The 23,896-nt window shown below is 36.5% G+C and overlaps 1 protein-coding gene across 5 annotated transcripts in view; it reads right to left on the bottom strand.

The window, feature by feature from the left end:
• Nucleotides 1-23,896, bottom strand: part of fam13b (family with sequence similarity 13 member B) — a 106,755-nt gene that overhangs the window by 19,467 nt on the left and 63,392 nt on the right. For all 5 annotated transcript variants that reach the window (XM_033974713.2, XM_055225070.1, XM_055225071.1 and 2 more), the window contains exons 9-10: nucleotides 10,117-10,212; nucleotides 9,569-9,689 (exon numbers count right to left, since the gene is read on the bottom strand). In XM_033974713.2, the coding sequence (XP_033830604.1) occupies nucleotides 9,569-9,689; nucleotides 10,117-10,212 (217 nt within the window). The remainder of the gene's footprint in view (nucleotides 1-9,568; nucleotides 9,690-10,116; nucleotides 10,213-23,896) is intronic.

Raw genomic sequence — 23,896 nt, 5'->3', positions numbered from 1 at the left:
GCAAAAAATCCAAATGTGAGAGGTAAAATTTTGGAAAAATGGGGTTCCAACCACAATGGCCGACTTCCTGTAGGGTTTAGGGTGGGGTCATAATATAATTTTTTACTTGTCTTGACATGTTCTATGTTTGTACCAAATTTAATTTGTCTAAGATGAAAAAGGTCTCTCATTGCCGTAATGTATTTCAAATTTTGAGGTGGCGCTATTGAGTCATTTTGATACGTAAATTTTTTTCCACATAAAAATACAACTTGTTTGGCCAATCTTGAATTTTAGGCCATAGTTTGATGAGTGTAGAGCATCTATTTAGTCTACAACAAAGTGCAGTACTCTGAACCCCATTCATTTCAATGACACATTTATTATGTTACCACGGTAACATAGTTGAAAATAGAGGTATGTTCTCATTGACTTTTTTGTTCAGTATAGCAATAGGGATGTCCATGCCAAATTTCAAATGTTTATGTGAAAGTAATGTTTTTGGTCCAATTCAAAAGTTCAAGGGGGCGCTGTGGAGCAATTTATTGTCTGACCTGTGTAAATTGTATATCTATGTGTTCAGATCAACAGTTTGAATAAAAAAGTATATTCCTGCCGGGACATAGGACACTAACTGTGTGAGCTACACGCATTTAAAACCTTAAAAAAACATCTTTTTTCTTTGCAGGCTGGCCACACCCACATTTTATAACTTTGAAAATTCCAAAAGAGTTTCTTATAATCCCACATGGGTCTAGTTCATTTTTACAAATTTTCATGTTTCTTGAATGAAAATCCGAGGTGTAAAAAATTCAAATGTGAGAGGTAAAATTTTAGAAAAATGGGGTTCCGCCCAAAATGGCCGACTTCCTGTAGGGTTTAGGGTGGGGTCATAATGTAATTTTTTTCTTGTCTTGACATGTTCTATCTTTGTACCAAATTTCATTTGTCTATGATGAAAAAGGTCTCTCATTGCCGCAATGTATTTCAAATTTTGAGGTGGCGCTATTGAGTCATTTGGAAACATAAATTTTTTTGAACATCAAAATAATTAATTTTTCACCAATCTTAAATTTTGGGTCCAATAAAATTGACTTTTCGTTAACGTTCAGGGGGTCAAAAGTGAATTCAAAGTCGCGAGCAAAATAAAGAATAATAATAATAATAATAATAATTAAAACTGCAAGCAGTGATAAAGGCCCTCGCCACCCCTTGCGACCGCGGAGTACACGCCACCGCGGAGATCCTGCCTTTCGTTCCCGCTTACATCGCCCCTCCCCCCAAAATCAGCGACTGAGTAATACTACTCCATTCATTCCAATGACACCATTTATCACATTTTCACGCCTGCACGGTTGGAAATAGAGGTATGTGTTCATTGGCTTTTTTCTTCAGTATGATGAGAGGAATATGTGTTCCAAATTTCAATGGTCTATGACAAAGTAATTCTTTTTCATCCTTGTAGACCAAAACCCATGTATTTCAATGAGAAATGTCAGATGTTGTCATGGCAGCACCTTTCAAAATAGAAGTATGGTGTCATTGACTTTTTTGTTCACTATCAGAGTAGGGAGGTCCATGCCAAATTTCAAATGTTCGTGACAAAGTAATTTTTTTACGTGCCCTTTCAAAATTTCAAGGGGGCGCTGTGGAGCAATGTAATATTTGATACGTGTAAATTGCATATCTATGCACTCAGATCAAGATTTTGAACAAAATGTTAATTAATGCCGGAAAATAGGAAACTGCATGTGTGAGCTACGGGCCATTTAAAACTTCAAAAAACATACTTTTTCTTTGCAGGCTGGCCACACCCACATTTTATAACTTCCATAAATTCCAAAAGAGTTCCCTATAATCCCACATGGGTCTAGTAAATTGTGACCATTTTGCAAGTTTCTTGAATGAAAATCCACGACATAAAAAATCCAAATGTGAGAGTTAAAATTTTGAAAAAATGGGGTTCCGCCCACAATGGCTGACTTCCTGTAGGGTTTAGGGTGGGGTCATAATATCATTTTTTACTTGTCTTTACATGTTCTATGATTGTACCAAATTTCATTTGTCTACGATGAAAAAGGTCTCTCTTTGCCGTAATGTATTTCAAATTTTGAGGGGGCGCTATTGAGTCTTTTTGACACATTAATTTTTTTGCACATGAGAATTCTAAATTTTTTGCCAATTTTGAATTTTAGGCCATAGTTTGATGAGTGTAGAGCATCTATTTAGTCTACAACAAAGTCCAGTACTCTGAACCCCATTCATTTCAATGACACATTTATTATGTTACCACGGTAACATAGTTGCCGATAGAGGTATGTTGTGATTGGCTTTTTTCTTCAGTTTGCAAAGCCAAATGTCCCTGCCGAATTTCAAATGTTTATGTCAAAGTAATTTTTTTGGTCCAATTCAAAAGTTCAAGGGGGCGCTGTGGAGCAATTTATTGTCTGACCTGTGTAAATTGTATATCTATGTGTTCAGATCAACAGTTTGAATAAAAAAGTATATTCCTGCCGGGACATAGGACACTAACTGTGTGAGTTACATGCATTTAAAACCTTCAAAAAACGTCTTTTGTCTTTGCAGACTGGCCACACCCACATTTTATAATTTAGAAAATTCCAAAAGAGTTCCCTATAATCCCACATGTATCTAGTAAATATTGACCATTTTGCAAGTTCCTTGAATGAAAATCCACGACATAAAAAATCCAAATGTGAGAGTTAAAATTTTGAAAAAATGGGGTTCCGCCCATAATGGCCGACTTCCTGTAGGGTTTAGGGTGGGGTCATAATATAATTTTTTTCTTGTCTTGACATGTTCTATGTTTGTACCAAATTTCATTTGTCTACGATGAAAAAGGTCTCTCATTGCCGCAATGTATTTCAAATTAGGAGGTGGCGCTATTGAGTCATTTTGATAATTAATTAATTAATTTTTTTCCACATGAAAATACAACTTGTTTTGCCAATCTTGAATTTTAGGCCATAGTTTGATGAGTGTAGAGCATCTATTTAGTCTACAACAAAGTGCAGTACTCTGAACCACATTCATTTCAAAGACACATTTATTATGTTACCACGGTAACATAGTTGAAAATAGAGGTATGTTCTCATTGGCTTTATTGTTCCGTATAATGAGAGGAATATGTGTACCAAATTTCAATGGTCTATGACAAAGTAATAATTTTTCATCCCAATTATCCAAAACCCATGTATTTCAATGAGAAATGTCAGACGTTGCCATTGTAACACCTTTGAAAATAGAGGTATGGTGTCATTGACTTTTTTGTTCAGTATAGCAATAGGGATGTCCATGCTAAATTTCAAATGTTTATGTCAAAGTAATTTTTTTGGTCCAATTCAAAAGTTCAAGGGGGCGCTGTGGAGCAATTTATTGTATGTTTATTGTATGAAATAAAATAGCATTAAGAGTGAGACAGTGTGCGGGAGTTTTTCTTTAATTTTTAGACAAGTGCTTCACCTCCTACGCACCTGTCGCCCAGTCGGGTGTGCGGAGTTCACACAGAAACGAGGCAATTTATTGTCTGACCTGTGTAAATTGTATATCTATGTGTTCAGATCAACAGTTTGAATAAAAAAGTGTATTCATGCCGGAACGTAGGACACTAACTGTGTGAGTTACGTGCAATTTAAAAATTAAAAAAACATCTTTTTTCTTTGCAGGATGGCCACACCCACATTTTATAACTTAGAAAATTCCAAAAGAGTTGCTTATAATCCCACATGCGTGTAGTTTATTTTGACCAATTTTCATGTTTCTTGAATGAAAATTGGGTGGGGTCATAATATAATTTTTTACTTGTCTTGACATGTTCTATGTTTGTACCAAATTTCATTTGTCTACGATGAAAAAGATCTCTCATTGCCGTAATGTATTTCAAATTTTGAGGTGGCGCTATTGAGTCATTTTGATACGTTAATTTTTTTCCACATGAAAATACAACATGTTTTTTTGCCAATCTTGAATTTTAGCCCATAGTTTGATGAGTGTAGCGCATCTATTTAGTCTACAACAAAGTGCAGTACTCTGAACCCCATTCATTTCAATGACACATTTATTATGTTACCACGGTAACATAGTTGCAAACAGAGGTATGTTCTCATTGGCTTTTTTGCTCAGTTTGCCAAGCAAATGTCCGTGCCAAATTTCAAATGTTTATGTCAAAGTAATTTTTTTGGTCCAATTCAAAAGTTCAAGGGGGCGCTGTGGAGCAATATATTGTCTGACCTACGCAAATTGTATATGTATGTGTTCAGATCCACATTTTGAAAAAAATGTATATTAATGCCGGGAAATAGGACACTTCATGTGTGAGTTACGCGCAATTTAATAGTTCAAAATATTGCTTTTTTCTTTGCAGGCTGGCCACACCCACATTTTATAACTTAAAAAAACTAGGAAGAGTAGTCTATAATCCCACATGGGTCTAGTTCATTTTGACCAATTTGCAAGTTTCTTGAATGAAAATCCAATGCGAAAAAAATTCAAATGTGAGAGGTAAAATTTTGAAAAAATTGGGTTCCGCCCACAGTGGCCGACTTCCTGTAGGGTTTAGGGTGGGGTCATAATATAATTTTTTTCTTGTCTTGAAATGTTCTATGTTTGTAGCACATTTCATTTTTCTACGATGAAAAAGGTCTCTCATTGCCGCAATGTATTTCAAATTTTGAGGTGGCGCTATTGAGTCATTTTGATATGTAAATTTTTTTGAACATCAAAATGCAACATTTCTTGACAATCTTGAATTTTAGGCTATAGATTGATGAGTGTAGAGCATCTATTTAGTCTACAACAAAGTCCAGTACTCTGAACCCCATTCATTTCAATGACAGATTTATTATGTTACCACGGTAACATAGTTGCAAATAGAGGTATGTTGTCATTGGCTTTTTTGTTCAGTTTGCCAAGCCAAATGTCCTTGCCGAATCTCAAATGTTTACGTCAAAGTAATTTTTTTGGTCCAATTCAAAAGTTCAAGGGGGCGCTGTGGAGCAAAAAAAATTCTGACACATGCAAATTGTATATCATTTCGTGCAGATCAAGATTTTAAACAAAATGTATATTAATGCCGGGAAATAGGACACTGCATGTGTGAGTTATGCACACTTTAACACTTCAAAATATTGCTTTTTAATTTGAAGGCTGGCCACACCCACATTTTATGATGTAGAAAAATCCAAGAGAGTTCCCTATAATCCCACATGGGTCTCGTTCATTTTCACCAATTTGCAAGTTTTTTGAATGAAAATCCACGGCGCAAAAAATCCAAATGTCAGAGGTAAAATTTTGAAAAAATGGGGTTCCACCCAAAATGGCCGACTTCCTGTAGGGTTTAGGGTGGGGTCATAATATAATTTTTTACTTGTCTTGACATCTTCTATGTATATACCAAATTTAAATAGTCTACGATGAAAAAGGTCTCTCATTGCCGTAATGTATTTAAATTTTTGAGGTGGCGGTATTGAGTCATTTTGAGACTTTAATTTTTTGGAACAGCAAAATACAACTTAGGCCATAGTTTGATGAGTGTAGAGCATCTATTTAGTCTACAACAAAGACCAGTACTCTGAACCCCATTCATTTCAAAGACACATTTATTATGTTACCACGGCAACATAGTTGAAAATAGAGGTATGTTCTCATTGACTTTTTTGTTCAGTTTGCCAAGCCAAATGTCCCTGCAAAATTTCAAATGGTTTTGTCAAAGTAATTTTTTTGGTCCAATTCAAAAGTTCAAGGGGGCGCTGTGGAGCCAAAAAAAAAATGGACACAATTGTATATCATTTGGTGCTGATCAATATTGTAAACAAAATGTATATTAATGCCGGGAAATAGGAAACTGCATGTGTGAGTTACGCGCAATTTAATAGTTCAAAATATTGCTTATTTTTTTGCAGGCTGGCCACACCTACATTTTATGATGTAGAAAAATCCAAGACAGTTCGCTATAATCCCACATGTGTCTGGTTTATTGTGACCATTTGGCAAGTTTCTTGAATGAAAAGCCGAGGCGCAAAAAATCCAAATGTGAGACGTAAAATTTTGGAAAAATGGAGTTCTGCCCAAAATGGCCGACTTCCTGTAGGGTTTAGGGTGGAGACATAATATAATTTTTTACTTGTCTTGACATGTTCTATGTTTGTACCAAATTTCATTTGTCTACGATGAAAAAGGTCTGTCATTGCCGTAATGTATTTCAAATTTTGAGGTGGCGCTATTGAGTCATTTTCATACGTTAATTTTTTTCCACATGAAAATACAACTTGTTTTGCCAATCTTGAATTTTAGGCCATAGTTTGATGAGTGTAGAGCATCTATTTAGTCTACAACAAAGTCCAGTACTCTGAACCCCATTCATTTCAATGGCACATTTATTATGTTACCACGGTAACATAGTTGAAAATAGAGGTATGTTCTCATTGGCTTTTTTGTTCCGTATGATGAGAGGAATATGTGTACCAAATTTCAATGGTCTATGACAAAGGAATAATTTTTCATCCCAGTTATCCAAAACCCATGTATTTCAATGAGAAATGTCAGGCGTTGCCATGGCAACACCTTTGAAAATAGAGGTATGGTGTCATTGACTTTTTTGTTCAGTATAGCAATAGGGATGTCCATGCCAAATTTCAAATGTTTATGTCAAAGTAATTTTTTTGGTCCAATTCAAAAGTTCAAGGGGGCGCTGTGGAGCAAAAAAAATTCTGACATATGCAAATTGTATATCATTTTGTTTAGATCAAGATTTTAAACAAAATGTATATTAATGCCGGGAAATAGGATACTGCATGTTTGAGTTATGCTCACTTTAACACTTCAAAATATTGCTTTTTTCTTTGCAGGCTGGCCACACCCACATTTTATTACTTAAAAAATTCCAAAAGAGTTGTTTATAATCCCACATGTGTCTAGTTCATTTTGACCAATTTGCAAGTTTCTTGAATGAAAATCCATGGCGCAAAAAATCCAAATGTGAGAGGTAAAATTTTGAAAAAATGGGGTTCCGCCCACAATGGCCGACTTCCTGTAGGGTTTAGGGTGGGGTCATAATATAATTTTTTACTTGTCTTGACATGTTCTATGTTTGTACCAAATTTTATTTGTCTACGATGAAAAAGGTCTCTCATTGACGTAATGCGTTTTGATTTTTGAGGTGGCGCTATTGAGTCATTTTGAAAGAATAATTTTTTTGAACATCAAAATAATACATTTTTCGCCAAACTTTAATTTTGAGTCCAATAAAATTGACTTTTCGTTAACGTTCAGGGGGTCAAAAATGACTTCAAAGCGGTAAGTATAATAATAATAATAATAATAATAATAATAATAATAATGGAAATTTTTTTTCCACCCATTATTTTTCTCCTAAACCATAACAGCTACAGTCATGTGACTTTCTCATATTGTGCCCCATCACAAATAAGGCCCCTGTGAATTTTTTCACACGTCCACGACAAATCGATTGTCTTCTATGAATTTTTGAAAATGAAATTTCAAGAGGGCGCTAGAGAGCCATTTTGTGAGAGAGTGCCTTGATTTGCATATCATTGCGTTCAGCTCACAAATGTGCATAAACGCTGTATTAGCGTTTTCCCAACAAAAAATGTGTGAAAGACAAATATTTTTTTGAAATATTCCAAAATTTGCAATTTTGTTGAAAATTCACCCTGACCACACCCGAAGTCATAATCAAAATGTAATTGATAATCTTTAATCACACATGGGTTTAGTGGGATTTGGCCAAATTCGAAGTGTTTGTGATTAAAACTGGGCGAGAAAATGTCCTGAATGCGAGGGTGTGCACTTTTGCCGTTCACGGGTTTGATCCAATATGGCCGACTTCCTGTACATTTTAGGGCGGGGCCATAATATCATTTTTGTCATGTCCCGACACGTTCTATTTTTTGATGTGAGTTTCGGATTTTTACGTCGACTTTTTTCCGAGTCGGGCTCCCATTGGCCCCATGAAAATCAAAGTTTGAGGTGGCGCTACCGAGTCGTCTTGCGATATTTTTTCTCGGGGTCTTTTGTGACAATTAGAGCTCGTCGAGTTCTAATTTTTGACACCACTCACTGCCATGTCGGGGCGTGTTTACTACTTGATTTTTGACATTTTCCACACTCCGGACGCGGTTTTAATGAGTCCCTCGCCGGGACGGAGTCCCAGGCTCGGGCCTAATAATGGAAACGCATTTTCCACCCATTATTTTTCTCCTAAACCTTAATAGCTACAGTCATGTGACTTTTTCAAATTGTGCCCCATCACAAATAAGGCCCCTGTGATTTTTTTTCACACGTCCACATCAAAGCGTTTGTCTTCTACGAATTTTTGAAAATGAAATTTGAAGATGGCGCTAGAGAGCCATTTTGTGAGAGAGTGCCTTGATTTGCATATCATTGCGTTCAGCTCATAAATGTGCATAAACGCTGTATTAGCGTTTTCCTAACAAAAAATGTGTGAAAGAGAAATATTTTTTTGAAATATTCCAAAATTTGCGATTTTGTTGAAAATTCACTCTGACCACACCCAAAGTCATAATCAAAATATAATTGTTAATCTTTAATCACACATGGGTTTAGTGGGATTTGGCCAAATTTCAAGTGTTTGTGATGAAAACTGTGCGAGAAAATGTCCTGAATGTGAGGGTGTGCACTTTTGTCATTCCCGGGTTTGATCCAATATGGCCGACTTCCTGTACATTTTAGGGCGGGGCCATAATATAATTTTTGTCATGTCCTGACATGTACTATTTTTTTATGTGAGTTTCGGATTTTTACGTCGACTTTTTTCCGAGTCGGGCTCCCATAGGCCCCATGAAAATCAAAGTTTGAGGTGGCGCTACCGAGTGGTCTTTTGTTATTTTTTCTCGGGGTCTTTTGTGACAATTAGAGCTCGTCGAGTTCTAATTTTTGACACCACTCACTGCCATGTCGGGGCGTGTTTACTACTTGATTTTTGCCATTTTCCACGCTCCGGACGCGGTTTTAATGAGTCCCTCGCCGGGACGGAGTCCCAGGCTCGGGCCTAATAATAATAATAATAATTCAATAAAAAAGAACAAAGTTTTCCAATATATTTGACATATTATATGACCAGTAGGGGGCAGCATAGTAAAGCTCAATTTAGCAAAAACTAAATTGTCACAGAACTAAAGACAATGGAAAGACGCTAACACACTCTGTTCACAGTTCAAGTAAAAAAAACAAACATAAAACAAAAAAAAACAAAAAACAATATCGGTGTCTTGCTCAAGGACACCAAAAAAATTCATCAGTGTACAGCACGTAAAAGGCACTATATTAAGTTTTCTGGTTGAGGGTTCATCAACTGCTTGTCTCATGAAAACACTGCTTTGCCTAGAAGATTTCACAGTATGGTTTAAGACTTATCTGTCTTTCATTTATTTAAATTTTGGCATAAAATACTTTGTTTGCTCGTCTCCATGGAGATGGCGTAAAATAGTATAAAACTTTGTTATGGAAAAAGGAAGGTATCGAGCCCTCTACCTGAAACCTTGCATAGCGGCTCTTTAAAAATAGTGCTTAATAGTTTTTTCCAACCAACCTCTTCATCTCTTTGACTTTGCTCAGCTGGGGTCTCTTCATCTCCGTCACACAAAAGATCTTCCGTTTCTGTTTGTTGCTCTTTGTCACCATGGCGACCACATGCTTCCTTTGCGCTAATCCTGGAAAAAGTAACAGTGAAGTTATTCCACAAATCTAATAAAGTCTAAATAAGGCATGGGGCTTCATCCATTACATAATACATCCTAAAAAGACACTTGAGTTTATTGCGTCTTAAAACTTTTGGTGTTATGTTAGAGGAGAAAGTCTGGGGCATGTTGTTTTGTCTTGGAGGTCAATCTGGGCTCGCACAGCTGTTGCCTGCAGTATTTACAGTTGTCTCATTATCAGTGGTGCCTGTGTGTAACTAGAGCTAGTACTCGCCTCACACACAATGTTCAGAATGGTAAAAATGTTTCCTTAAGAGTCACCTTACACTGCTTTAGTGCATAGAGGCTCGCAGGTCATGTCCCAGAGCAGATGGACAATTTAAAGAGGTCTGTAGTCTTTACATTTATGTGTGTATGTGTGTGTGTTGTTGACACTCACCTCTGCTTTGCGTAACTGCCCAGGTCTTGGTTGATGGAGGTCTTCAACTCCAGGAGATGGTGCTCCACGGCTGCCCGGATGGTCTGCTGGATTATCCTGGAAAACAAGACAAAACCATAAAAATAAGTGACATGCACACATTAATGTTATTTCATGTACTGTAACTAACAACCAACTTATTAATGTATCTATAATGTACATGCAAGGTAAGATTAGCCAATATAAAAATCTAAGGACCTGAAGTAGGACTGAAGCATATTGAAATCAAATTATTGCCATCATGGCTATTGTTAAAATGTAGACAATATATTTTGTATTATTTAAGTAATTATTATTTTGAATTAAACTAAACCAGTGATTCTAGCCTTTGTGTAGTAATGCTGTGGAGACTAATATGTGGAATCTGCTATAACTATGTTCCTGGAGTTGAGAGAAGCTTATAAAAGGTAAAGGTGTCTCTTATCTCTGGACTGACCCAGGACCAGTTTTGTCACTCCAATGACCATGACACTGCTTTCAACTTTATGTAAAACCTTTTTTTTGACTGTCTATTATTATGTACATGTAATAAAGTTAAAAGCTATGTACCTGATTTTTATGGTCTTAAAAATGTGTAAAAAGGAACTTGTTCATTATTAACCATTTCCAGTGATCCAAAGTTATTTCTCACTTCTAATGCATTTATAAGCACTTGTAGCACTTCTCAGAAGCCAGAGTGGAGTTTTGCCCTCACAGTATTCCTAACGTCTACTAGCATGGTAGAGGTGGTAAGAGTGCACTCCCTGGTCCCAGAGGATAAAAACACATAAAACACATAATAATTAGATGCAGGCGGTATGCAGTGGTCTTATTCAACCCTAAGGGATGCTTTTACAGTATCTCTACAAAATAACCTTTACTTAAAAACATGAAAAAAATCGGGTACAGCCCCTTTAACTTTACATAATACTGAATATATTAAACAATGACTGTGAAAACATTGGCCAAAAAACTAAATGTTCAGATTGGAACATGTATGCATTGAAAATTGTTGTATGCACGGTGCTTTAAAGAACAAATATTATACATTATTTATATTGTTATTCTGCTTTAAATGTGTACTTTGCTTTGGCATTTCATGACTTAGAACTTAAAATAATGCCTGATAAAGAAACAAAGAACAAACAAACATCATCATCAACAGTCCTAGCGCTCAGTATACTCTGATCTGGTGCAGTTTGTCGTGGGAATTACCACAGAGAAAACAATTTAACTACGTAATGACGAACATGTCGCACAGAAGCAATCAACATGATTTGGCGGCTCAGATGCTTAAAACGATGATTTATGGACTTAAAAACTGCACAGGGCTTATCTGACATCACAGTCCTGGGAAAATTCGAACGTTTGGTGAGGCTCAGATGAAACCAGTGGATGAAGCCAAATACAACTCTAAAGTATGTTTTTAATGAGAGAACAAAATCCTAACATGGTTAAAAGCTCATAAAAATTAATTTTGCATAATATGTATTATTTAATTGCAGTGATTACTAAAACATCTCGTCCTGTAGTACCTAACAAATTGTCAGCCTATGTGTATGTTAGTTATGCCATTGATAACCTTATGTCATGTCAAAGCTACCATTTTCAGATTTACACCTGCCCATTGGATATATAGTCACTTAAATGTAATTTTACTTGTAAAGTACATATACAATTTGTTCACAATTTTCACTTTCATTTGCTGTTTGTTGTAAAGAAGTATCGTTGCTTATACATTTTTAATCTACACAAGTAATTTATCTTGTGTATCAATAAAGTTTGTTTGAGTCCAATTTAAAGATGGATTATTTGAAACTTGCAGAACCTAAAACACAGCAGAAATGGACGTATTAGACAACAAGATCTATTGTGCTAATTTTGACCAGGGCCTGGGAAAGAGCTGACCTAACACTTTAGTACATGACTTGAGGCTTTCCAACAGCGCAGAGGTATTTCTATTTCTTTAGGCACATCCAGCAGAAATGAGGGCATTAATCACACACAACAACCATGGCCCTTGCAACTTGCAACAAGAAATGTTCTCCACAGAAATGTCTGATTAGTCACCATAGTTACAAGCGTCAATGTGTAACGACTGCTTTTTCAGTAAGAAACATTAGAGCACATGGTATTCAACACAGGCAAACACACGCATACAAACATTTCATGGTATTTAATTATGTTATGGGACTTTTCTCATTAATTATTAGCTCTTTTGACAGTGCTCAAACAATACTGTAGCAATCCAACAAAAATATGCTAAAATGTGCCTGTAAAATTGGTTGAGGTACAGGTATCGCATAAAACTACCAAATAACTCAACCCCCCCCCCCCCCCTAATTTGTTCTTTCTGCAGCTTTTTTGGCCTAACTTTGCATTTGTATGAAATACATTTCATACCACTAACTTAAAGGGATGGATGATATCGGTTCCAATTTGGTATCGGACAATGTCCATCTACTGCCCCAGTCTCTGTGTGCCTATGTGTCATTCCTAGCTTGTCCTCAGCGCATTCGATTTTGCATATTGCACAAGCCCTACTACATGATGCTAAAAATGCAAAATACATGAAGATGGTGGGAGGGCTAGCAAGCAGTGACCTCAGCATATTTCCGATTTCCATTTTTCCATTTTTCAACCTTTGTTTTACTCAAGCGCCTTCATACACAGGGTTATGCAGTGGATGACAGTCATGTGACGCTAAGTTCATGTCCTTGGAGCTTCAACAGCCCCAGGCCATGCAAATGCTTTGGCTCTGCTTCTTAATGAAAACACAAGGTCAGCTGGCATTCCTCACACTCACCATTACCTCTGCTGCTTTTAAGAGTCTGTATTAAATTATGTTACACACAACAACTTACAACTGTTAAAGGCCCTGTACTCGTCTTGCCTCCACGTAGGTTATTTGAGTAAAAATTGTATAAACAACTCTTGAGGTCAACTGCGTACATGCTGCAGCTAATTAGAAAACATTTTAATAGTAAATAATCAGGAAATGTGCATGAGCATGCTAGTTGCTGTTAGCATTACTATTACGGCAAAACTCCGCTCTGGTTTCAGAGTTTTGCAAAGAGCTTATAAACTCATCGTAGTGAATGATTAAGATGCTCAGAATGCATAAGGTAAGTGAGGAAAGAACAGTTTTCCCATATTTTTAAGACAGTACAAATCAGGAACAGGGCAATTAAGTTGTTAAGTAATGAACAATGGGTTTTAAATGCTTACACAACTAGGCAAACACATATGGAGCAGGAGTAGGATGTAGGCTTGTTACAATACTAAAATGTCAAACTCATATTTGACATTTAGTAAAAGGTACTCAGTACTTGATTCTGAGATGAAAAGATTTTGACACCACAATAATAAAAACATTTTTTATGTAATTTTAAACGCTAAAATAATACTCTTCTTTCTTTAATAAAGTCAGGTTGTCTTATACTTGTTCTGATATAGATGAAACCATTCTATAACGTTTCATCATAGGTACAAATTAGGGCTGTTGTTTAGTTTGGTATTTTTTGGTATTAAAGAGAGATGTTTCTCATGATGTACAAGCTTAATCTTTTGCATAAATTATAAGTCCCGTGCAGGTGTAGTCTTGTGAGTGCAGTTTGGTCAAATCCATGGAGATATGTAATAGTTTTAAGAGATTTTGCCGCACCTCCTTTTTCGTCGATCGATTGGCAGAACATGTCTTTAGTCGACCGAGAATTTGTTTAGTTGACTATAACCCCCCACAAATTCCTCCAATATGATTTATTTTTTAGCAACAATACTACGTTTTAAAGAAGCGACAAACGTTATCATGATCTGAAGATGTTCTTAAAATGAACTCAACATATTACATCAATGAAACAAAACAACTCCTAGATTGTTTTTGAGGAAATCACTTTGTCGTAATCTAGACCTTAAGTAAATGCTAATCTTCATGTTCCGTTTGTGAGATTATTATTCCATGTAATATGGTAAATCATACTTTGTACTCCTGTTTACGTGTGCGCCAACGTGGCATGAGATTGTATATGTACCCTGAACCTCCATATATGATGATACTTTGAAAGATCAGCTAAAAATGCTTGTTTTTGTGCACTTTGTCTTCATTGAACCCAGATAACAATCTGCGTGCTGTACATTTCTAGCTAATTATTGAGGAATTATGACGTGTGTTAACTAGTATATAAGGAGCCACAGTAGAGATGTAAAACAGGAGACAGTTGGTGTTTCATTCGATTGATGCCTGCATCTGCTGAATAAAGAGACTGATTTGAAACTGCCCGGCCTTCTCGACTCCTGCTTCTAGTTCGCCGTCCAGGAAAACTGACAGTTTTGGTGACCCCTGACGTGATGCTAAGTCCTGGTCGCAAGGGCGAACCTTCTCCTCCACAGAACGCCTGAGAAAGACATCGCAAAAACGAGCGCTCCAAAAGACGGTACGACAGAGGCCTTTTTCATAGAATTTCTGTCAATTGGTTTAATGCTAAATTAATGTGATGTGCTCTTGGGACATTCTGTGCAATTAATTGTTATAACTTTAAATTAGTAAGTATTTCCGTGTTTATGGCTTAGCACGAAGAGAGAAAAAAAGCACTAGGAATTAATAATAAATAGCAAGTTTACACTTAGATCAGGTAAAGTGTAATTAGAAACAAATTTAATCATTTCCGTGTTTATGGCTTAGCACGAAGAGAGAAAAAAAGCACTAGGAATTAACAATAAGTAGCAAGTTTAGACTTTGATCAGGTAAATTGTGATTAGAAACAAAGTTAATCATTTCCGTGTTTATGGCTTAGCACGAAGAGAGAAAAAAAGCAAGTTTTATAAAAAAAATATTTAGTGGTTAAAACTTTACACTAAAAAAGAAAACAAAACTGTTTAATCAAGTTTATATAAAAATGTGGTACCCAAAAAAACTATATGTAATGCTGGCAACAATATTTATTAGCATAATAAGAGCTCAAGCAAACGAACCTGTTCAAATGAATTTTACTCAGAATGAACATGAAATTACTTGTTACTGCAAAGTTGATAAAGGGGCAATAATTCAGATTGGCATCATTTATATTCCCTGTGAAACAGAAGCATTAATAGATGGAATTAACTTGGTAGACTTAACTAGGAAAGAGCAAGAAATAGCAACTTATTCGCCGGAACACGGTGTCCACTCGAAAGTTTGTGATTTCATTAGCAATATCCCCAAGCAAAAAGATAATGTAACCCAGACCAAAATACAGTGTACATGGTACAATCAGCCCATTCGTTCTAATATTGGCTGTGTTTGCATCTCATATCCTTTTGGTAGTAAGGAACTACGTAATATTGACAATATTTGTGAAAATAATACAATAAGAAATGTAAATACAACGGTCAAAAATAGCAAGCATCTTAATGTGACATACCAAAATGCTAGTGAAAATAGTCTGTTTGATGTCCAAATGATAAAAAGTCAAATTGGCACTCTTATGAAAAAGGTTACGCTTACAATTGGAGCAGTTTCTGAATCAAAATCCACACAAGAAACAAAAATAGAGACTATGATTAAGAAATTAAAGAATGAAATGGTAAAAGAGATTATAGACGAAGCTAGAATTATAACCAAAAACTTGTGTCCGTCAAACTCAGCAAATGCCGCTAAAATGCTAAAAGATCTAAAAGAAGAGTATGATGCCTTAAAAAATATCTTGAAAGGAAATGTTATTTATATTGTGGCTGCATTTGTTGCTGTTTTTCTAACTCTGGCTATTGTGTTGATTATGGCTTTATTGTTATGCTTGTGTTCGCCACGGACCACTAAAATTATGGCATTAAATCTCCCTGATTCAGCTTCCATCTTAAGTTGGGATGATTGTGATACAAAATAGACAGTTTAAATGGTTAACTGATATATTATTGGATGATATTTGTTAGTGGCTGTATCTTGTAGTGGCCAGATGGGTTATGGTTCTTTTAAAATGATATTCACATAAATAAATTGACTAATCGGGAGAATTAAAAAACTGTTGCTATGATTGGAAGTTAATAGAAGGTATAGATAATTGTTTAATTAATGTGGTAAAGGATTGATTTTGCATTTATTGGGCAATTGTATGGATAATTGTTTAATTGATGTCAGGTGATGCTAATGTTTTGCATTTATTGAATTATTTGTGAATAATTGTTTGATCTAAGTAGGATAAAGCTATTGATTTGTACTTACTAGTTATTTGTGGATAATTGATTTATGTGAAATGATGCTAATGTTTTGCATTTATTGAATTATTCATGAATAATTGTTTGATTTAAGTAGAATAAAGCTATTGTTTTGTATTTACTAGTTATTTTTGGATAATTGATTTATGTGGAATAATGTTAATGTTCTGCCTTTATTTAGTGGTGGATAATTGTTTGACTTAAATGGAAGAAAGCCAATATTTTGCAATTACTAGTTGTGTGAATCATTGTTTTATTTAAGTGAAATGGAGCTAATGTTTTGCATTTACTAGATATTGGTGGATAATTGTTTGATTTATGTGAACAGAGCTATTATTTTGCGTTTATTGGGTTATTTGTGGATAATTGTTTAATGCATGTGGAATGAAGCTATGGTTTTACATTTGTTAGTTGTTTATGGATAATTGCTCAATGTATTTGAAATAAGGATATTGCTTTGCATTTATTGGATGCTTGATGGTTGTGGGATGACGGTTTTGCTTCTCATTGTGAAAGGTTGAGCCTTGTGTTGTCCTGGGATAATTTATGACTACAAAAACAACTTTGTTACAGCAGAACTCATTTCTTCATCAAAACTGAGGCACTTATTCATTTTGACAAATTTCATAAAATAAATAAATAAATTAAGAAATAAAAATTAAAAAAAAATAAATAATTAAATTAAATTAAATTAAATTAAATTAAATTAAATTAAATTAAATTAAATTAAATTAAAATTAAATTTAGATTAGATTTGGATTGAATTTGGGTTGAATTTAGATTGAATTTAAGTTGAGTTTGAGTTGAATTTGAATTGAATTTGGATTGAATTGGAATTGGATTTGAATTGAATTGAATTGAATTGAAATTGAATTTAAATTAAATTAAATTAAATTAAATTAAATTAAATTAAATTTAAATTAAATTAAATTAAATTAAATTAAATTAAATTAAATTAAATTAAATTAAATATTTTGAAGTTCAAGTTGTCTCCAGGTTTCTCCTATAACGTGGCTCAACTTAATTTGTATCACTGTACAACCAACGAACACAATGCAGTGGTGGAAATTAAGAGTTGCAGGAGGTTTTGAGTTCCAAAATTGTACATTATCCATTAAAGTAGGGTCTACTAACCAAAACAAAAATGTATTATTTAATTACTTAACTAATCTGGTAATTAACTCATTAGGGTGAAGACAGATTGAAGATAGACCCCAAATTAAAAAAAAAAAAAAAAAAAAAAATTGTTACTTTAAGATTTTATTTTGAGAGCTGGGAAAGACAAATTGGGGAAAAGTTTAAAGTATTTGTAATGTAACTCTATTGGAAGGAAAACGCAAGGCTTAATGGATATGAAGTGAAGCTGTTGTTGTACAATTGTTGGGCATTTTGTAGTTTACATTTTTGCATTATTAGGTGGATGTGAAGTAAAACTGGGTGGCACTTTGTAATGGCTGCACCCTATTTGGCCTTAGTGAAGTGCAGGTACTTAATTGGTGGTGATTCGGGCTTAGGGACTGTTTGGTTGTGGCCTTAAGTGAGCACTTGATTTGGAATTTATTGGCTTGTGTTGTGTGTAGTTGTTCATGCTAGTTTTGTGCTTGGTTGGTCCTTGGCTAGCCATTTGTGTGTGTATTTGTGGACGCATGTTTGAGTGTCAATTTGGGTTGATACTTGGGTGTGCGTTTGCAGGTGCATGCGCTGGTGGTTGGTTGATCATTGACTAGGTGTGGGTAGCTGCACGTGGCGCAGGTCAGTTAGTTGTTGGTTGGATGTTTATTTAGGATGGAGATTGAGTGATTGTTGGGCCTAGGTCGCTATTGGTCAGGTCTAGTCATTATTGATTGAATCTTTGTTCGTGCCCTGTTGGGGCTGAGTGAAGTGTAGTTGTTGAAAGGTGTTATCTAAAACTGTTTTTTAAATAATACTAATAGAAATAAACAGAATTAAATTATAATAATAATTAGCAGGATTGTTAAATTTAAATAATAATAATAATAAAGAATATATTTATAATAAAGAATAATTTTAAAACTTAAAAAAAAATAAAATAAAATAATACTTCTTTAATTTAAAAATAAATAAATAAATAACTAATACAAATTAAAATAAAAAATTGAATTGAAATTGGAAAAAAAAAAAAAAAAAAAAAAAAGATTAAAAAATAAAATAAATAATTAAATAAATAATACAAATTAAAATTGAAAATTGAAAAAAAAAAAAAAAAAAAAAAAAAAAAAAAAAATTGAATTTAAATTGGAATCGGAAAAAATTAAATTGAATTGAAAATAAAACTTAAAAAAAAAAAAAAAAAAAAAAAAAAAAGGGAAGCGATAAATAAAATAAAGAATAAATAAAATAAATGATCTTAATCAAGTACTAAAATAGGATAATGCTGGCTTTTGGGTGAATTTCGAGCTCTTTCTAAGTCTTCTAAGTTAAGTTTTTTCTCTCTTTTAGAAACCAAATTAAAGGCAGGAAGTGAGAACGAAGACGCCCCCCCTCCGAGATCAAAAACCCCTTAGAGTCCACAGGTAGATAGTTAAAGACAAATTGTTCATTAAATAGTAACTCATTCTAAGTTAAGTTTTTTCTTTTTTTTAGAAACTAAATTAAAGACAGGAAGAGGGAACGAAGACGCCCCCTTCGAGATCAAAACCCCTTTAGAGTCCACAGGTAGATAGTGAAAGACAAACTGTTCATTAAATAGTGACTCATTCTGCCAAAATCATAGACTTGACAACAAATTTAAAACAATATCCAAATTGTTATACAGTAGCCGAGAGGGTAATTTAACAAAATACTATAATACAATATATATCACAATGTCCCAGTTCATCACGCTAGACCAATTGGTAGAATTCTGGAAAAATAAAGCCCTGCAGGAGGAGGCAGATCCAAAAAAGGCCCAAGAAACCCAGTCCATCATTCAAGTCATTATTAAAAAATATGTCAAAAAAGGAATGATCCATGGTGGAAAAGATGCCATTGCCCCCACAGAAGAACAATGGAAGAACATCAAAAACTACTACAAGGAGAAGATCAAACAGTGCCAATTGGACCCAACCCGAAGTGCTTTAGTAAGAAAGGTGAACCAATTGAAGATACAAAAGCACAAAAATGAGATGAAGAGTCAAATAAAAATACAGAAGTACGAGAATGAGATGAGAATGGCGAAGAAGATGCATAAATGGGCAAAGGAGATGACGGTGATAAAAGAAACGAAAGAATTGTCTTCTATCCTGGTTCTTAAGCCGAAGGAGAAGGAAGTGTCCCTGAAGGAAGAACTGCTGAGAGAGAAACCGAACGAACCTGCAGCAGGCGTATATCCAACCCTTGAAGAAAATAAAACATCACACAAATATGCCACACGCTCTAAGCACAGAAAGTCCTGGGAAGAACCTGAAAATTCTGATGAAGAAGAAGAAGTGACTGGCAGTAAAGTACTAAAGAAAAATCAAAGATCACAAAGATGGGATGAAGACAACACAGATGATGATGTTCCACGTCTCGACAGTACTTTACGGTATGCAACCAGTCCATCCCCACATGATGAAGAATGCTGATATGAGATGTCCAGAAAAGCTGCTCTGCCCCCACCATATTCAGGTACCACCAGCAAAAACCCAGTGCTGAGGAAATCTTCTGCTTCCATGATGACATCAGACCTGGCTGCATGCTTGACCCCGAAGATAACTCACAAGGTAGTTGGAGGAGAGTTGGCATTAACATCTGTTGGAGCATGCTCAAGAGAAATAGAAGAAAAAATTGACTCTGTCCAAAACCAAGTAGCTGCACTGGCTCATATTATTGAAACTGAGAAAAAGCTGAAGCGAAGTGATGACGAGAGACGCATGCAAAGACAAGAAATGATGCCTGACCAAGAGATGACAACGAAGACAAGCGGAAGTTTGCTCTCAAGGACTGAAGAAGATGAAACTAGAGGTGCTATGGCTGAAGTCTCAATGAAACAAAATGATGAACCCTTTTCAGTTGATGGATCGTTCAGCGGAACTGTTGAAGAGACTCGATACGAAGAGGCATACATCAACGGTACCATCAATCCCATCCAACAAAGAGAACCTGCAACTGTCTTTCCAATAAGGACGGATGGCCGACAAGTGGTCTACCAGCCATTCACATTAAAGGACTGGAGTGCCCTGATGCTCACCCTACCAAAGCTGACCAAAGGAGGCGTGCCATGGATGAGAGCTCTCCTGAAGCAGACGGCTGGAGATAAACTATGTTGGGGAGACATGCAAGCTGCCCTAATCAAAGCTGCCGATGAAACAGTCGCTGATAACATCAGAAAAGCCATAGAAAGAACATTGAGAATGCGGCTACAGAATAACAATGCCATTCACATCTTCCGAGACATCCTGGAAGAAGAACTCAGGACACGATATCCATGCATTGTGACAGAAGAGTTGTTATCCATGCAGATGAGAGATACTGAAGATTATTACAGCTTCAAGCAACGTGCCACAAGCCTATATCATGATGTCACTGGAGAACCAATTGAGCCAGGAACTGGTATGTCAGTCATGTTCAGGTCTGTTCTGGTCAAGGGGATGCCTAACCAGGTTCAAGAGGCTTTGCAAAATGTGATGGGGCTGTACCGTAAGACTGAAGACGACTTTGATGCACATTGCAATCATGAAATAAACAAGTGGCAGAGAAACAGGAAGGCGTTTGAGGACCAGAAGAAGGAGTTGGAACTGGCTACTGTGAAGTTGCAATTGCAGAAATACCAAACTGAAGTTAAAGAGAAGAAGAAAGATAAGAACACAAATGTGATGAGTATACAGTCAGACCCTGCTGAAGAAGACATGTTATCTGTCACAAAACAACTAACAACTGCAATCAAGATAGTGATGAACACACAGCAACCACAAGCAACAGCAGTGACACCCAACTCCCAAACAGGTCAGCCTATGTCAATACCAAATGTGCCAGTGATGATTTACAACGGTCCTCAATCAAGGAACCAAGGAGGTTTTGGAGACCCCAGAAGAAACAAAGGTACTGGCTACATGAACAATCCAAGACGTGATCAGTGCCACCTATGTCATGGAATAGGACACTGGAGAAGAAGTTGTCCCTTAGCATCTCAAGGACAAAGGCAAGAGCCACACAATTTTCAACAATACAGGCAACCAATGCAGAGATACAACCGACAACAGCAGCCACCAATGATGCCACAGCAGACAGCCGGTCCAATGCCCCCACCTCCAAATGGAAGACTCATGAACGTCGGAGCTTACTATCAAGGAGGAAGAGATGTTCATGGATCCTTGGATGAACACTATGACTACTGAAGGGGCCTACAGCCAGACCATTCGCTAAAACCATGGAAGAGCGAACCAATGGTGGTCTTGAAGGTAAATGGACAAAAGATTAAATTTTTGGTGGATTCAGGAGCCACAGTATCCTGCATTCGACAGAAATTTCCACTCTCATCGAAGACTATGTCCATAACCGGCTGTGTGGGAGAACCAGAAGTAAGAACTTTTACTGAACCATTGGCAGTAACAATGAATGAACAGACAGTGAAACAAGAATTCTTATACTTGCCTGACTGCAGTATCTCCATATGTGGAAGAGACTTGATGTGCAAATTATCATTGTCAGTGGTGTTTTGCCCCGAAGGTCACAAAATACTGGACCGATGTGAAACCCTCAAGATACTGAGAGATGCAACTATGTGTAAAACCACTGAGATCTTGTACCTTTCTCCAGATACTGCTCAAGACTCAAAGTCACAAGTCACAATCTATTGGACAGAAATACTCACAGATCCAGAAAAAGGTAACACTGCATCAGCATTATGGCAAAACTACAAAACATGGGCAAGATCACTATATCCACTCAGTGAACCTTTTGACCCCTTGCATGTCACTCTATACTACTCCACACTTGATGATGAGACCTATGACGAATTATGGCAAAAGGTGGATGGACAGACTTTTCAAGTGAACTACTCATATCTCTACTTGGGCCCTCAAGGTATGGCACTCGCAGTCTCCCTCCCAGAAGAACTGAGACCGTATTCCAGGGGGAGTGAAGAAAGCACACCACACGTATCGCTGGCCATATCCAAACATCATTCACCAAGACAACTTGGTCCAATGGTCAAGCTGGCTTCAAGTCTTCAGTATGAAGCCACCGAAATCGGAGGTGTGTTCTACAACTCACAACACAAAATATTCAGAATTGTGCTACCTCAGGGCTCTGAAGATAACACAAGAGCATCCAAGCAATCCAGACAACGAATTTTCGAGAATCATCCGGATACAGAGAGGTATCTTGCCCAAGTACCATCACACATATGGATGATGCACCCGAATGATGTGGGTCAGACGAAACATGCTGTTAAAGTGCAACTCACCACAAGCAAGCCGATATACCATCCCCAATATCCACTCAAAGAAGACCAAGTAATGGGGATTCAAGAAACTATTAATGGATTGCTGGAGTCTGGAGTGATATATGAAACTGAATCAGAATACAACACACCTCTCTTTCCAGTGAAGAAATCGGACTTGCAGAACTGGAGGATGGTTCAAGACTTCCGTCCAATCAATGAAGTTACAGCTGGAGAATCATATCCAGTGCCAGACCCCTACATCGCCTTGAATAATCTGTCACCAGAGCATAAGTATTACACTGTCTTAGACTTGGCAAATGCATTCTTCACAATCAACTTGGAGGCCTCCTCCCAGAGGTATTTTGCTTTCAGACACGGAGACAAAGTCTATTCCTACCGAAGAATGCCCATGGGATGGAAACACAGTCCCGGTTATTTCAGCCACTTCCTAAGACAAGACCTGGCAGATTTGAAGTTTCCAGAGACATGCACTCTGATCACTTATGTGGATGACATCCTCATCGCTGGAAAAACGGCAAAAGAGGTCCTAGAAGCAACAGTACAACTGCTCACACATCTGTCGAAAAAGGGGTACAAGGTAAAAAAGCAAAAGATACAAGTTGCAAGACAAACTGTGCATTTTCTCGGACGAGAGGTGTCGAACGGTGCGCAAGGAGTGTCTGCCAACAACAAAGATGCTATCCTGAGTACTCCAAAACCAACTACGGTACGTCAAATGCTCAGTTTCCTGGGACTCTGCAATTACTCTCGGGAGTACGTCCCTGGCTATACCGAACTCACAACGCCCCTCCGAGAACTCATTAAGCCCCATGGTATGCATAACCTCTCAGCCAATTTACAGTGGACGACGGAGTCTGAAGAAGCATTTATCAAGACAAAACAAGCTATTTGTGCAGCATGCAGCCTATGTGCTCCAAATTATGACATTCCCTTCCATCTAGATGTGACAGAGAAACAATCATTTGTCCAAGCTGTTCTCTATCAAAAGCATCATCAGAGCCGAAGAGTGCTGAAACACTACTCTTGTAAGTTGGATCCCCATGAACAAACTCAACCTGGTTGTGCTCGTTATCTGGCTGCTCTGGCAAAGACAATTGAGAAGACTTCACATATTGTACAAAATCATCCACTGGTGGTGCACACTCAACATGGGATACTTGCTTATCTCAACTCTCGTTTGTTCAT

This window comes from Periophthalmus magnuspinnatus, chromosome 10 (assembly GCF_009829125.3).
Source record: "Periophthalmus magnuspinnatus isolate fPerMag1 chromosome 10, fPerMag1.2.pri, whole genome shotgun sequence".
NCBI classification, from domain to species: domain Eukaryota; kingdom Metazoa; phylum Chordata; class Actinopteri; order Gobiiformes; family Gobiidae; genus Periophthalmus; species Periophthalmus magnuspinnatus.
This window is presented reverse-complemented; position numbering and strand designations above follow the sequence as displayed.